General features: G+C 44.8%; 1 protein-coding gene across 2 annotated transcripts in view; it reads left to right on the top strand.

Moving 5' to 3' along the window:
• KIF16B (kinesin family member 16B) overlaps positions 1 to 14,287 on the top strand; it is a 1,684,060-nt gene that overhangs the window by 864,737 nt on the left and 805,036 nt on the right. For both annotated transcript variants that reach the window (XM_085612707.1, XM_085612706.1), the window contains exon 17: positions 1,373 to 1,461. In XM_085612707.1, the coding sequence (XP_085468833.1) occupies positions 1,373 to 1,461 (89 nt within the window). The remainder of the gene's footprint in view (positions 1 to 1,372; positions 1,462 to 14,287) is intronic.

Genomic DNA, 14,287 nt, shown 5'->3' with positions numbered 1-14,287 from the left:
ATCTATAGCTTTATCACAGATGTGCCTCTCAAATATTAGTGCTCTCAATTCTCAAAAGGCCTTTTCAGGTCCCATTGGCAGTCTGAACTCTTCTCAACGAGAGAGACTCAATAAAATGATAGTCTTCTGTGCAGCCTCCTCACAGTCATCAGTGTATCAATGCTTTTCAGTCTACCATGATATCATTCATGGTAGCTCTAAAGGATTTGGGGCTTAAAAGCCCTTTTTCTGGCCCTCTACAATATTATTGTCCTTTATTCCAACCTTCTCCAACGAGTAGCTCATGAGCTCCTGGTAGCGCTCCATCTACTGGTAAGTAGCTCTCCTTTGTGCAGCCCAGCTTACTAATTTCTTTTGCATAGTTGAATTAATATATGTATTCAAGTTGAACATGAGTTTATTTTCAGACTTCAAAACCTGATGTTTGGATAAAAATGGCTGAATTTCCAAAACTTTATTTAAGCAGATATTTGGGTGATAAATCAGACGAGACTTATTATAAATAGTATTACCTTGGTTCCTGGGGCATTGCAGATGTTATCACCCATGTCCAGACATTCCACATTGACATGCCTTTATTTTCGTTGCTGCTAGCAACCATGCCTGATGAACTGCGGTGATACTGCCGATAATCTTGCATATTGTAATCTTGTCTAATGTGGTATTTATTGAAACACTATAAATAGTAGCTCAGCATGGTTTTCATTGAACATAAGTAACTCCTAATACAGTAAAGAATACAATAAGAAGGCTTCTAGCTATTGCTAGCTACATATAGTGGACATGGACAAAAATGTAGCTGCGAAAAATCTTAAATGTTGGTGTGCTCCAGGGAGCGAGGGGCTACCAGTTTAAGGCCTACGAGTTTCCCACCTGCTACGGCATTTCACGACCTTGGCGTCTCCCCATCCATTATTTGTTATCATATAATGTGCATCACCAGTCACCAACTTGCCTGCAAGTAGTAAGATATCGTCTAAGGACATGGTGAGTGTCAGTGTTGTGAAATGAAGGTCCCTTCCCTCCGTTATTTCATTCTCAGAGTCTCAGAGGTCCCATAATTACGCCATGGGTGCTTGGTGGTTGGTCAGTTAATATTTTTTGTGTAATGTAGTAAATGCAGTCATGTCTTTTTGTAAATATATCTTCACTTTGATTCCAGAGATGTTTGTTATTAGTAAAAGAGGAAGAGTGGCATGTGTGTTTGTCCCAGGAAATTGTTGCACCCTTCAGAACCTTTTTACAGGAATATACAAATCCAGCTAGAGAAAATGAATGTACATAAATTCCATGCATGTAGAATATGGGAAATTAATTTTGGTTAGCATTGCAAAAAGTATTCCCTTTTTTGATCTATAATTTTTTTCTACAGAGTGGGCTGCTTACTTCATTTAGTTTATCTATGACAGACCTTTCAAAATCTTGTGAGAACCTCTCCACTGCCATGCTTTATAACCCAGGGTAAGTAAAGTACTTCGAATATTTTACGTAAATGAGATTTGTGATGTATTCTTCAAACATATAACTAACGTAGTAAAACCAATACCTTTGCCTCTTTTAGGCAAAGAATGAAAAGGTTATTCGGAGTCACTGTTAATGTGCACACTTGGTATACCACAAAGCTTCCATATTTTACTATATATGCATGTGGTGTTTTATGAAGAAAGAACCCAGCCAAAAGGCAGCTGATCGATATGGAGGGTGAAAGGTAGAGGTGGACACAAAAACGTTATCATGCTGTAGTGTTCTTTAAAGAAGTGTGTCTTCATTTTTGTGTGAATTGGAGCAGGGTCAGAGCATCCTGAGGGAAATGGGGGTGTTGTTCCTGATCCTGAATCCATAAACTGAGAGGCCCAGTTGCTTTTTTCATCAAATAAATTTGACTTTTGTGATTTTCATGAAATGTGAATATTACTTAAAAGAAACTATTGCAAAGCATAGCAAAAAAATCAATAGAGAGAAAGCATTAAAATAATGAATCAGATCCTAATCTCTCACAGGTGATATACTATGACTGTGTTCCGTACTGTAATGGCAGTCGGTCATACTCCTATCATAATTCACCTCTAAGGAATTCTTTAGAATTTATATGTTCGAGGCATGTGGGCTGCTGAATTCATATCTGTGCATAGATCGCCGCCTAGTGTTGGGTCCGGATGTTTGCACGTTGTTGTCCTGGAAGAGTCTTCGAAGTATCCTGGGATAGGTGACTCCTCCCCTGGACTACAGTGCGCATGGGCATCCTCTCCATCCTCAGATTGTTCTTTTCCGCCATTGGGTTCGGATGTGTTATCTTGACTCAAGTTAGGAAAACCTGTTTTCAGGCCAAAAGGCCTTTAGCTCGCGTCGGTACTGTTCTCGATCGGTATCGATAGTATCTTTGCTAGTTTACTAACTTCTAGAACAAACTTTCGCATCTTACCCGACCGTCGATTCGACATCAGCGATGGAATCGAGGACACCATTCAAGAGGTGTCCGGTATGCAATGCGAAATACCCCCACGTCGACGTCCATCCGGTGTGCAACAAATGCCTTTCACCGGATCACGACGAATCTACATGCATGGCCTGTGCCAGATTTCGATCCAAGAAGACTCTACGGAATCGACGAGCGGCGAGACTCGAGGCGCAGCAAGCGGCACCGGCCCCAGCCGACATCTTCAACGCCGAGACCGAAGATGTCGAAGAAGTGGAGAACCTACCCTCCAGTCCCGTTTCCGAACATGACTCCGGATCGGAAGACGTCGACGAAACACTCTTTCACAGAGATGAAGACGACACCGTGGTAGGAGACTACAATGAGGCCTTAGGGGCCGAAGAGAGTAGCTCCGGTGACGAGCAAGGCCTACCCGTTCAGACTGAAGAAAGCCCAGTGCAACAGTCTATGGCTCCGGTCGAGGGATCGCCTTCGGGCCTTACCCAAGACCTATCCCGCAGTTCTTCGGCCCCGCCCTCGGGCCCGGCCTCGGACATTCAGCGGCAGCCATTAATGCCCAAAATGGCTGGTTTCCCTTCTTTAAAACCGAAACCGAAAGCTGTATTGGTTCACTTGAAACCGAAACCGAAAGTGGCGCTGGTCGGATCGAGGCCCTCCACACCTTCGACGCCAGCAAAACACATCGGCACCGAGCGCACCAAACGAGACTTCGGTGCCGAACTCGAAGCGGCCGACGTCGGAGTCGACATGAGGAAGAAGGCCTTCGGTACCACCAAACCTGCTCGGCTCCCGGCACCGACGCAATCGACTCCGACCCCAAAGGTCAAACAGACTGCTGCGTCTCGCACCGCTTCCACGGCGACATCTAAGCCACAATCATCGAAGAAGTCGACGGCCGCTCCCGCCCCTCGACTCGATGACCCACCGGCGCCGAAAAAATCCACGACCGCCTCCACAGAACCGGTCGGTGCGAAAGACTCGAGGGCGCTCCAGACGCGACCCATTGCTGCGCAAAGCACCAAAAAGAAAATGGTCCTCCAGGACACGTCGGGCTCCGAGCCAATTAAAGCTCCAGCAGCCTCTTCGACACCAGCCAACATTACTTTTGGCCTGCCACCATCCACGGCCCCGAAAATGTTCCACATCAGGACACGGGTGACCCATACCACGATCACGCCTGCCGAACACTCTGCGGACACGTCTCCATCGCATACAATCGACGCCGACACCGGCAGGATGATTATCCACAAACGGAAAATAACTTCGGAGCCGGCTTTGGACTCCTTCAGGATTCCACTCAAAAGAAAGCTGCCTGTGGCTTCAGAACCACTTCTTTACGAACCTTTCCACTCACCCTACCAGGATCCACAATCCTTCTCTCCCACACACTCCGACACGGATGCGTTGGGGGACTACATGGGTGACCAAGTCCCCTACCCCGGAGACATGGACCCTGACGGTCAACAGGACCCTGATCAAACTTGGGATGACCCTGTGGACCCAGGTGCACCTATGGATGCACAAGACCCGCAACTCTATGGAGCAAAAACATCTCCCACAGAGGACACGGCAGCGTTCAACGCTCTAATTGAACGTGCTGCGGCCAATCATGGGGTGCAACTTCACTCGGACACCGTCGAGGACGACTTTCTTATGGATACTTTTGCATCCTCAGAAAGAAATATAAAAACTCTACCCATGTTGAAGGGTGTCCTCAAACCAGCAAAGGACATCTTCAAGGAACCCACCAGGGCAAGAGTGATAAACCCCAGGATCGACAAAAAATACAGATCAGCGCCTGGGGACCCTACTTACATCAGAGGCCAATTACCTCTGGATTCCATTGTCGTTGCGAATGCTCGCAAGAGGGCACACTCACAAACAACAGGTGACGCTCCTCCCCCGGACAAAGAGTCCAAGGTGTTAGAGACCTCTGGCAAACGGGTTGCCGCCCAGGCAGCCAACATATGGCGCAAACACTCAAGCACTCCTCGCTCGCTACGATAGAGCGCACTACGACACATTAGAGCAGCTAATCCAACATCTCCCTGACCAATTCAGAGAAGGTGCAGAGATCCTCATCAGGGAGGGACAGCTCCTCACAAACGCATCCATCAAGTGCGCGCTGGATGCCGCAGACACAGCTGCCAGGGCCATAAACACTAGCGTCATGCTGCGACGACATGCCTGGTTACGAATCTCCGGATTCAAACCTGAGGTGCAAAACAACATACTCAACCAGCCTGTCAACCCCGACTATTTATTCGGCCCGGAGGTTGACACTACCCTAGAGAAAATAAAGAAGGACACGGACACTGCAAAGTCCATGGGGGCTCTCCAGACTCAGTCCTTTCGGAGCGGCTCCTTTCGTCGCCCCGGAAATAGAGGAGCAGGTAGAGGACAGGGGTCACAGCAAACATACAACAAGGGCAACACACAAACCACCTACGATAAAAACACCCGGGGTGGATATCGTGGCTCCAGTACAAAGGGCAGAGGACACGGCTACGGCAACACCAGGTCCTCCCCCAAGAACAAGCAGTGACGCCCTCTCCCTTCCTCCCGACCACATAACACCTGTCGGGGGAAGGCTACAAAAGTTACTGTCCACGTGGAACTCCATCACCACGGACAGGTGGGTCAAAGATTTTGTCAAATACGGTTACTGTCTAGAACTAACCTCCACTCCACCCACAATACCTCCAAAAAACCGTCCTATGTCCTCAGAGCACTTAACGCTCTTACAGCAGGAGGTGCAAAGCATGCTTCTAAAAGGCGCAATAGAGGTCGTACCCGTCCACGAGCAGGGTACGGGGGTGTACTCCCTGTACTTTTTAATACCGAAGAAGGACGGGTCACTCAGACCTATATTAGACCTGAGACCCCTAAACAGATACATTCTTTCCGAGCATTTTCACATGCTCACTCTCCAGCAAGTCCTCCCGCTGCTCAAGCAGGGAGACTTTCTAGCCACACTGGTCCTCAAGGATGCGTATTTCCACATACCCATTCACCCATCACACAAAAAATACCTCAGGTTCACTGTTCAAGGACAGCACTACCAATTCAGAGTCCTTCCCTTCGGCGTGACAACGGCACCAAGGGTGTTTACAAAGTGCCTAGCTACTGTGGCGGCACATCTACGGAGGCAGCACATACACGTCTACCCTTACCTGGACGACTGGCTCGTTCAAGCGAAGTCAGCCCAGCAATGTGCCAGCCACATGTCCCGCACCATTCACCTCCTTCACAGTCTGGGGTTCTCACTAAATTACCCAAAATCCCATCTCCAGCCCGCACACGTACAACAGTACCTAGGTGCGACTATAGACACTCTGGCGGCCACAGCTCAGCCAAATTTGGTGAGAATCAACAGCATGCAAATGCTGATTTCCAAGTTCAAACCACAACACTCCCTGCCCGCGCGAGTGTTCATGCAGTTGATAGGCATGATGGCCTCCTGCATCTTCATAGTCCCACACGCGAGACTACATATGCGCCCGCTTCAGGAGTGCTTAGCACATCAGTGGAATCAGGCTCAAGGACAGTTGAAAGACCTAGTGTTGTTGAGCGGTCGGGCATACAACTCTCTGCATTGGTGGAATCCACAAAACCTTTGCAAGGGCCGACCGTTCCAAGAGCCTGTCCCACAGATAATACTGACGGCGGACGCGTCTCTCCAGGGATGGGGAGCTCATGTACTCCATTACACAGTGCGGGGACTATGGACACAACAACAAAAGAAGATGCACATCAACCTTCTAGAGCTGATGGCAATCTTCCTCGCTATGAAAGCATTCAAAGTACACTTGTGCAACAAAGTCGTGTTGATCCGGACGGACAACATGACTGCCATGTACTACATACAGAAGCAAGGAGGAACACACTCTCCACAGTTGTCTCATCTGGCTCAGAGCATGTGGAAGTGGGCCATTCAGAGGAACATGTTCCTCATGGCAGAACACCTCCCCGGCAAAGACAACCAGATGGCGGATCTGCTCAGCAGACACAGCCACCAGATGCACGAGTGGGAGTTACACCCATCAGTACTCCAACCGTACTTCCAGCAGTGGGGTCATCCAGAGATAGACCTATTCGCGACAAGCGAAAACGCAAAATGCCAAAGCTTTGCCGCCAGGTTCCCACATCCGCAGTCGCAGGGCAATGCGATATGGATGAACTGGTCCGGCAGATTTGCGTACGCTTTTCCCCCAGCACCACTGATACCGCTGGTGGCACGCAAACTGCGTCAACACTCACTGACGCTCGTCCTGGTTGCTCCAACGTGGGCACGCCAGCCGTGGTACACCACCTTTCTCGAACTTTCCGTGGTGCCGCATCAAAGGCTGCGGATCAAACCCGAGCATTTGACGCAGAACCATGGAGAGATTCAGCACCCAGATCCGCAACAGCTGAACCTGGCAATCTGGCTCCTGAAGTCCTAGAGTTTGGCTACCTCAACCTGCCACCTGACTGTATGGACATCATTAAGGAGGCCAGGCGACCCACTACCAGAGCTTGCTATGCAGCCAAATGGAAGAGGTTCGTCATTTATTGCAATAATAATGACATTAACCCGCTAGACGCATCCATCCAAAACATTATTTGTTACCTATTACACCTATACCGCTGCAATCTGGCGTACACCTCTATACGTGTCCATTTGACCGCAATATCAGCCTATCTGCAGACCAGGCAGCACCTCTCTCTATTCAGAGTGCCTGCCATCAAAGCATTCTTGGAAGGACTCAAACGAGTCATTCCACCAAGCCACCCAACGGCTCCGATGTGGAACCTCAACTTGGTCCTCACACGCCTGATGGGTCCACCCTTTGAACCTCTACACTCATGCGAGATTCAATTCCTTACCTGGAAAGTAGCTTTCCTAGTAGCGATCACTTCTTTGAGGAGAGTTAGTGAACTCCAGGCACTAACCGTTCAAGAGCCATTTATACAGGTTCACGCCAACAGGGTCGTACTACGTACCAACCCCAAATTCATGCCAAAGGTGGTATCGCAGTTCCACATGAATCAAACCATTGAACTGCCCGTTTTCTTCCAAAACCCACAAACTGTCGCAGAAAGGGCACTCCACACACTAGATGTCAAAAGGGCCCTCATGTATTATATCGACAGGACCAAACCCTTTAGGAAAACACAACAACTTTTCGTTGCCTTTGCCCCACACCACAAAGGTAACGCTATCTCCAAAGCAGGAATAGCCAGATGGATCGTTAAATGTATCCAAATTTGCTATCAAAAGGCTAAACGTACTTTAACGATTCCCCCACGAGCCCACTCAACACGTAAGTTAGGGGCCTCAATGGCTTTCCTAGGAAACATTCCTTTGCATGACATATGTAGAGCAGCCACCTGGTCCACTACACATACATTTACCAAACACTATTGTGTAGATGTGCAATCAAAACAGCAGGCAGCTGTAGGACAGGCTGTTCTCAAAACTCTTTTTCAGACCGCTGCAGCTGGCACTGGTAGCCGCCGCTAATAAGAGGGCACTGCTATACATTCTATGCACAGATATGAATTCAGCAGCCCACATGCCTCGAACTGAATATGCTACTTACCAGTATGCATCTGTTCTTGGCATGTAGGGCTGCTGACATTCATATCGCCCTCCCTCCTCCCCGGCGCCTGTAGCAGCTGCAGCTCTCAGAATTACTGTAAGCATGGTCATCACTTTCTATATCTACTCCATCACTGCCACAATGGCGAAAAACAATCTGAGGATGGAGAGGATGCCCATGCGCACTGTAGTCCAGGGGAGGAGTCACCTATCCCAGGATACTTCGAAGACTCTTCCAGGACAACAACGTGCAAACATCCGGACCCAACACTAGGCGGCGATCTATGCACAGATATGAATGTCAGCAGCCCTACATGCCAAGAACAGATGCATACTGGTAAGTAGCATATTCAATTTGCAGCAATGAGATTGCTTATGTTTGGGAGCCAATGGCACTATATCTACTCAGGAGGTGGACTTATAGTAATTAGAGCATGAGTTTAGACAATGAGCACAACACTGTTTTAGGCGTCTTTGTTTTTGTCTGTTGTTTTAGTTTCATCTCCTCCTTTGATCTGGATCTGTTTGAACTTTCTCTTAGGTTTTATTTTATTATATTATCTAATGCTGCCTAACCCTTCTCTTTCCTGTTAGAGTATGGCTTTCCATTACTGTCTCGCACATCCTGATCCCCGCTTGTTTCCTTGTTTAGGAGGGGAATGCCTGTCACATCTTCCCCCTTCCCAGTTCCTTTTCTGCCTGTATGTATGTTGTATTTGTATGGCACAAATGAGGTCAAAGGCTCGGGACTGCTGCACATGGTTAAAGGAAAGGATACAGACAACAAATGGTTCGAAAGGTGCTGGTTTGTAGACTGTTACAGCATCATGACGTAATGTAATTTAAAGAGGTGAGTCTTCAACTCTTCCCTGAACTGGAGCAGGTTTGGGTCGGTTCTGATGGTAACATGGATGTTATTCCGGATCCTCGAACCATAGATGGGAAAGACGTTTTGCCTTATTTGTTTCTGATTTGAACTTTCTGTCTAAAGTCTGATAGGGTCCTGGCTGCAGGTGTGCTGAGAGCCAATGAAGATGGTGAACTTGTGAGCCCAATAAGCATATTTGCAGGTCTTATTGCCTTTGTAAATGATGCTGCTGGTCTTGAAGATGGTGCAGGCAGGCAAAGGGAGCCAGTTCTGTGCCTCTATATTTTTACCTGTTTGCATTCTGGTATTTAGAGTTTGCCTGGACTCCAGTGAACTGTTGAGTCCAATTTGTACCTTTGGAACTACCTAGTGCGTGGTCTGTGTGTCAACACAAGTTTACCATGCTTGTCAGACTGCACTGTGTCTGCCAGGGAATCTGTCAAAGGTAAACCCAGCTGCCCCTATCTGCAGCTAGTCCTTGCTGGAGACTATTCCGTGGACCCTGTATCAGTAACTGCTATGCACTTTGTTCATTCATCTGTTAATGTGAATTTTCTGAATTTCTCCACCCATCACCAAGAGTGCTGCACAACTTCCCAGTTTATATCTTTATGCAGATTGCTGCTGTTATTGCTATTCACCCTCTAATTTTGAGCCCATGACTCTTTAGGAAATGCCTGTGAACATGTTCTTAGTAATGACCACTCCCTGTCCTTAAATAGAAATTGCCATCCTTGCTAAACAACAATTTGAATATGGTGTCACTTATGGAAATCTGCCTGCAGTGCCCTGTCATAGCAATGTCTGAAGCATATGTTTTCCTTAAACACGCCTCGACTCCAAAACGTGGTGGTGCCATATCTGAAGAAAACCAGGATGTCTGTATTGTCACTATAACAAGAGTTGCACTATCCCATCCAGGGTGGTGTCCCTCTATGCGCACAGCATTGTGGGGTAACAAAGTTACCAATTTTCGTTCTGGTTAAACCAAAGTTCATTTATTCATGATTAGAAATTAGAAATTCATTGTTCCGTGTAACAAATTATCACATGTTGTGTCAACAAAGGTGCTGGTGGATATCCTCTATGCATTTCGGGTAAAACCCTTCATCAGGAGGAATCCTGTAAACAAAAACAGGAGATAATGTTGCATGTCCCCTCATAGGATTTAACTTCCACTTACAAATTAAAGCGTTAACATAGTTAAATAAGTGAAAACATGTACCATCCAAGATATCAAGCTTCAAAAAGTGCACGAAAGCATATCAAGAAACGCTGTTAAGGAGAACTACAAAGGCGTATTAGAAATTGCATCCAAGCTATCCGGTGTCTTTTTTGAAAATTTCCGGCGTGTGAATCGTGCTGTAAAATAGATACGGTGATAGCGGCGTGTTAAATAGATACGTGAATGTTATATAAAGTATGCGTGCCGAGATCAAGTGAGATAGTCCAACACGTGTACAAAGTAAAGCATGCAGTGTTAGCAACATAAGCCATAAGATAGAACCACGCACCAAAGTCGATTAAGATCGTGACAGTTACCTCAGTTCACCCGTTCGAATGAGCATATCCAAACTGCTCTGATCCGAAAAACCGTTAGTAAACGTGTAGCCATGTTAAGTATGCGGATAGTGAACAAAGAAAGAAGACTCTAATAGTGGCGGCCATCTTAGAATAGAAAACATGTAAATTGTCAGAACATGACAAAAAGCAATAAACAATGACTCGACAAGAAAACCGAGTTAGTACAATGTAACCAAGGCAAAATACATAAAAGTTGAAATAATAAGTTGTGGTCACCAATGTAAGATAAAAGCTAAAAAACGGTGTTGGAAAAAATTAAATAAAGTTGTAAAGAATCAAATCAAAAAGAAAAAGAAACATGGATGGAAAATACATGTAAGCAGAAAGGTTGAAGATGGGTAAAGAAACAGTGGAGAAAAAACAATAACATTTTAAACATGAAAGATGTATATGAGCTTTTGGGCATTCTTGTGGGCAACAATTCAAAGTCAAATAAAGCAACTCAGTTCGAGACGATCATTCAGTCCAAGGGGTACCATGGAGTTCATTTTGTAAATCCAAAAGGTCTCTCTTTGAATCAGAAATTTTCTGTTGTCACAACCTTCCCTTAGCGGAACTGTTTCACACACTAGGAAACGTAATTGACTGACGTTGTGTTTGTGTTCATTAAAATGTACTGCTACTGTCGAATTGAGATTGTTGTTGCGGATGTTGCTTTTGTGTTCGTTTAATCGGGTTTTCATTTTCCTTTCGGTTTTGCCAATATAAGGCAAGCCGCATGGGCACTTCAACATGTAAACAACATTTTTGGAATCACAAGTTGCAGAAACGAAAAGTTTTATGTTGTGACCTTTAGTTGGATGTTGTATGTTCGTGCCTGTAATGATGTTATTACAATTCCCACAATTGTGGCAAGGTATAGTACCCTTGTATTCAGAAAATGGCTGTAAGGAGCTTGTTGATTTTAATACCTCCATGAAATTTCTACTCCTTTCGTAGGCAAACAGTGGTTGCTGCGAAAAGATCTGATTGAAGTCAGATTCCATTTGTAGTAAAGGCCAATGTCTAAGAATGGATTTCCTGATGTTAAAACTTTCTGTTGAGAATTTTGTAACCATAACCATTCTCGTAGCTGTATCTGAGGCTGTTGGTTGTTTTTCCAACAACATTCCCCTTTGTTTATTGGACGATTTGTCAATGGCTGTTGTCAATATTTGTGATGGATAACCTCGCTTTACAAAGCGTCGTTCCATTTCCAAGGTTTGTTGGGTTAGTTGTTGGGGTTCAGAGATGATTCTCTTTATCCTGAGAAATTGGGAAAATGGTAGATGTCGTTTTAGAGAAGGTTGATGAAAACTCGAGTAGTGTAACAGATTGTTTCTGTCTGTGTCTTTCCTGAAGAGTGTAGTTTGAATGTGATGATCCACGATGTAAATGTGAACATCTAGGAAATTTATGTCTGTTTCACTGATGGTAGAAGTGAACTTGAGTCTATCGTTGATGGTGTTAAGATTCGTAATCGCTTCAGTCAGTATGGTTTTTGAACCTCTCCAAATTAAGAAAATGTCATCAATGTAGCGAACAAACAGTAACAGATGATTCTCCCATGGTGTGGTGTGCAAAATGTGATCCAACTCAAACTTGTGCATGAACAGGTTAGCGTAGCAAGGAGCTGCACAATTTCCCATGGATGTTCCATTCAGTTGAAGAAAAAATTGGTTGTTGTGAGAGAAATAGCTGTGATAAAGTGTAAAGTGTAGAAGCTCCATTAAAAAAACCTGTAAATCATGAGAAATTTGTGATTGTAGAAGAAAATGTTCCATGGCTTCTAACCCCATGTTATGGGGAATTGAGGTGTAGAGGGAAGTAACATCTATCGTGCAAAGGTACATATCCGTGTCCCACGGGATGTTGAACTTGAGAAGAATGTTCAGAAAGTCTGTTGTGTCTTTAACATAGGTAGACATAGACTGCACGAGAGGTTGAAGATGTCTGTCCAGGTACTTGCCAACTGGTTCGTGAAGTGAGCCTCTAGTTGAAACGATGGGCCGCATAGGGGGATCCAGTAGATTTTTGTGGATCTTTGGTAACATCCGTAGGGATGGACTTCTAGGAAATTTAGAGATTAGATCCCCATGGAAGCAGATGTAAGTCTATTTAAGTTCATGCGGAAACTCAGACTTAGACACTTTTTCGATAATGTTCTCACTGAGCCTTTAACTAAAACAGAAAATACACTGAAAGGTCTTACATCCAAGAGTACCTATGTAGCCCCGGTGAGCCACAAAATTCTTGATACCTTTGAGACTTTGGTGAAGCAAGATCTTCAGTCTGTTTTTAAACATCGCAAACCCAAACATGCAAACTTTACATCGAAGGATAAATCTCTGCTCAAGCAACTAGCTGACAATCCCAACATGTCTACCTATGTTAAAGACACAACAGACTTTCTGAACATTCTTCTCAAGTTCAACATCCCGTGGGACACGGATATGTACCTTTGCACGATAGATGTTACTTCCCTCTACACCTCAATTCCCCATAACATGGGGTTAGAAGCCATGGAACATTTTCTTCTACAATCACAAATTTCTCATGATTTACAGGTTTTTTTAATGGAGCTTCTACACTTTACACTTTATCACAGCTATTTCTCTCACAACAACCAATTTTTTCTTCAACTGAATGGAACATCCATGGGAAATTGTGCAGCTCCTTGCTACGCTAACCTGTTCATGCACAAGTTTGAGTTGGATCACATTTTGCACACCACACCATGGGAGAATCATCTGTTACTGTTTGTTCGCTACATTGATGACATTTTCTTAATTTGGAGAGGTTCAAAAACCATACTGACTGAAGCGATTACGAATCTTAACACCATCAACGATAGACTCAAGTTCACTTCTACCATCAGTGAAACAGACATAAATTTCCTAGATGTTCACATTTACATCGTGGATCATCACATTCAAACTACACTCTTCAGGAAAGACACAGACAGAAACAATCTGTTACACTACTCGAGTTTTCATCAACCTTCTCTAAAACGACATCTACCATTTTCCCAATTTCTCAGGATAAAGAGAATCATCTCTGAACCCCAACAACTAACCCAACAAACCTTGGAAATGGAACGACGCTTTGTAAAGCGAGGTTATCCATCACAAATATTGACAACAGCCATTGACAAATCGTCCAATAAACAAAGGGGAATGTTGTTGGAAAAACAACCAACAGCCTCAGATACAGCTACGAGAATGGTTATGGTTACAAAATTCTCAACAGAAAGTTTTAACATCAGGAAATCCATTCTTAGACATTGGCCTTTACTACAAATGGAATCTGACTTCAATCAGATCTTTTCGCAGCAACCACTGTTTGCCTACGAAAGGAGTAGAAATTTCATGGAGGTATTAAAATCAACAAGCTCCTTACAGCCATTTTCTGAATACAAGGGTACTATACCTTGCCACAATTGTGGGAATTGTAATAACATCATTACAGGCACGAACATACAACATCCAACTAAAGGTCACAACATAAAACTTTTCGTTTCTGCAACTTGTGATTCCAAAAATGTTGTTTACATGTTGAAGTGCCCATGCGGCTTGCCTTATATTGGCAAAACCGAAAGGAAAATGAAAACCCGATTAAACGAACACAAAAGCAACATCCGCAACAACAATCTCAATTCGACAGTAGCAGTACATTTTAATGAACACAAACACAACGTCAGTCAATTACGTTTCCTAGTGTGTGAAACAGTTCCGCTAAGGGAAGGTTGTGACAACAGAAAATTTCTGATTCAAAGAGAGACCTTTTGGATTTACAAAATGAACTCCATGGTACCCCTTGGACTGAATGATCGTCT

The sequence above is a fragment of the Triturus cristatus genome, chromosome 6 (assembly GCF_964204655.1).
Source record: "Triturus cristatus chromosome 6, aTriCri1.1, whole genome shotgun sequence".
Lineage (NCBI taxonomy): Eukaryota > Metazoa > Chordata > Amphibia > Caudata > Salamandridae > Triturus > Triturus cristatus.
Note: the sequence above shows the minus strand (reverse complement) of the source record. Positions and strands in the feature narration are given on the sequence as shown.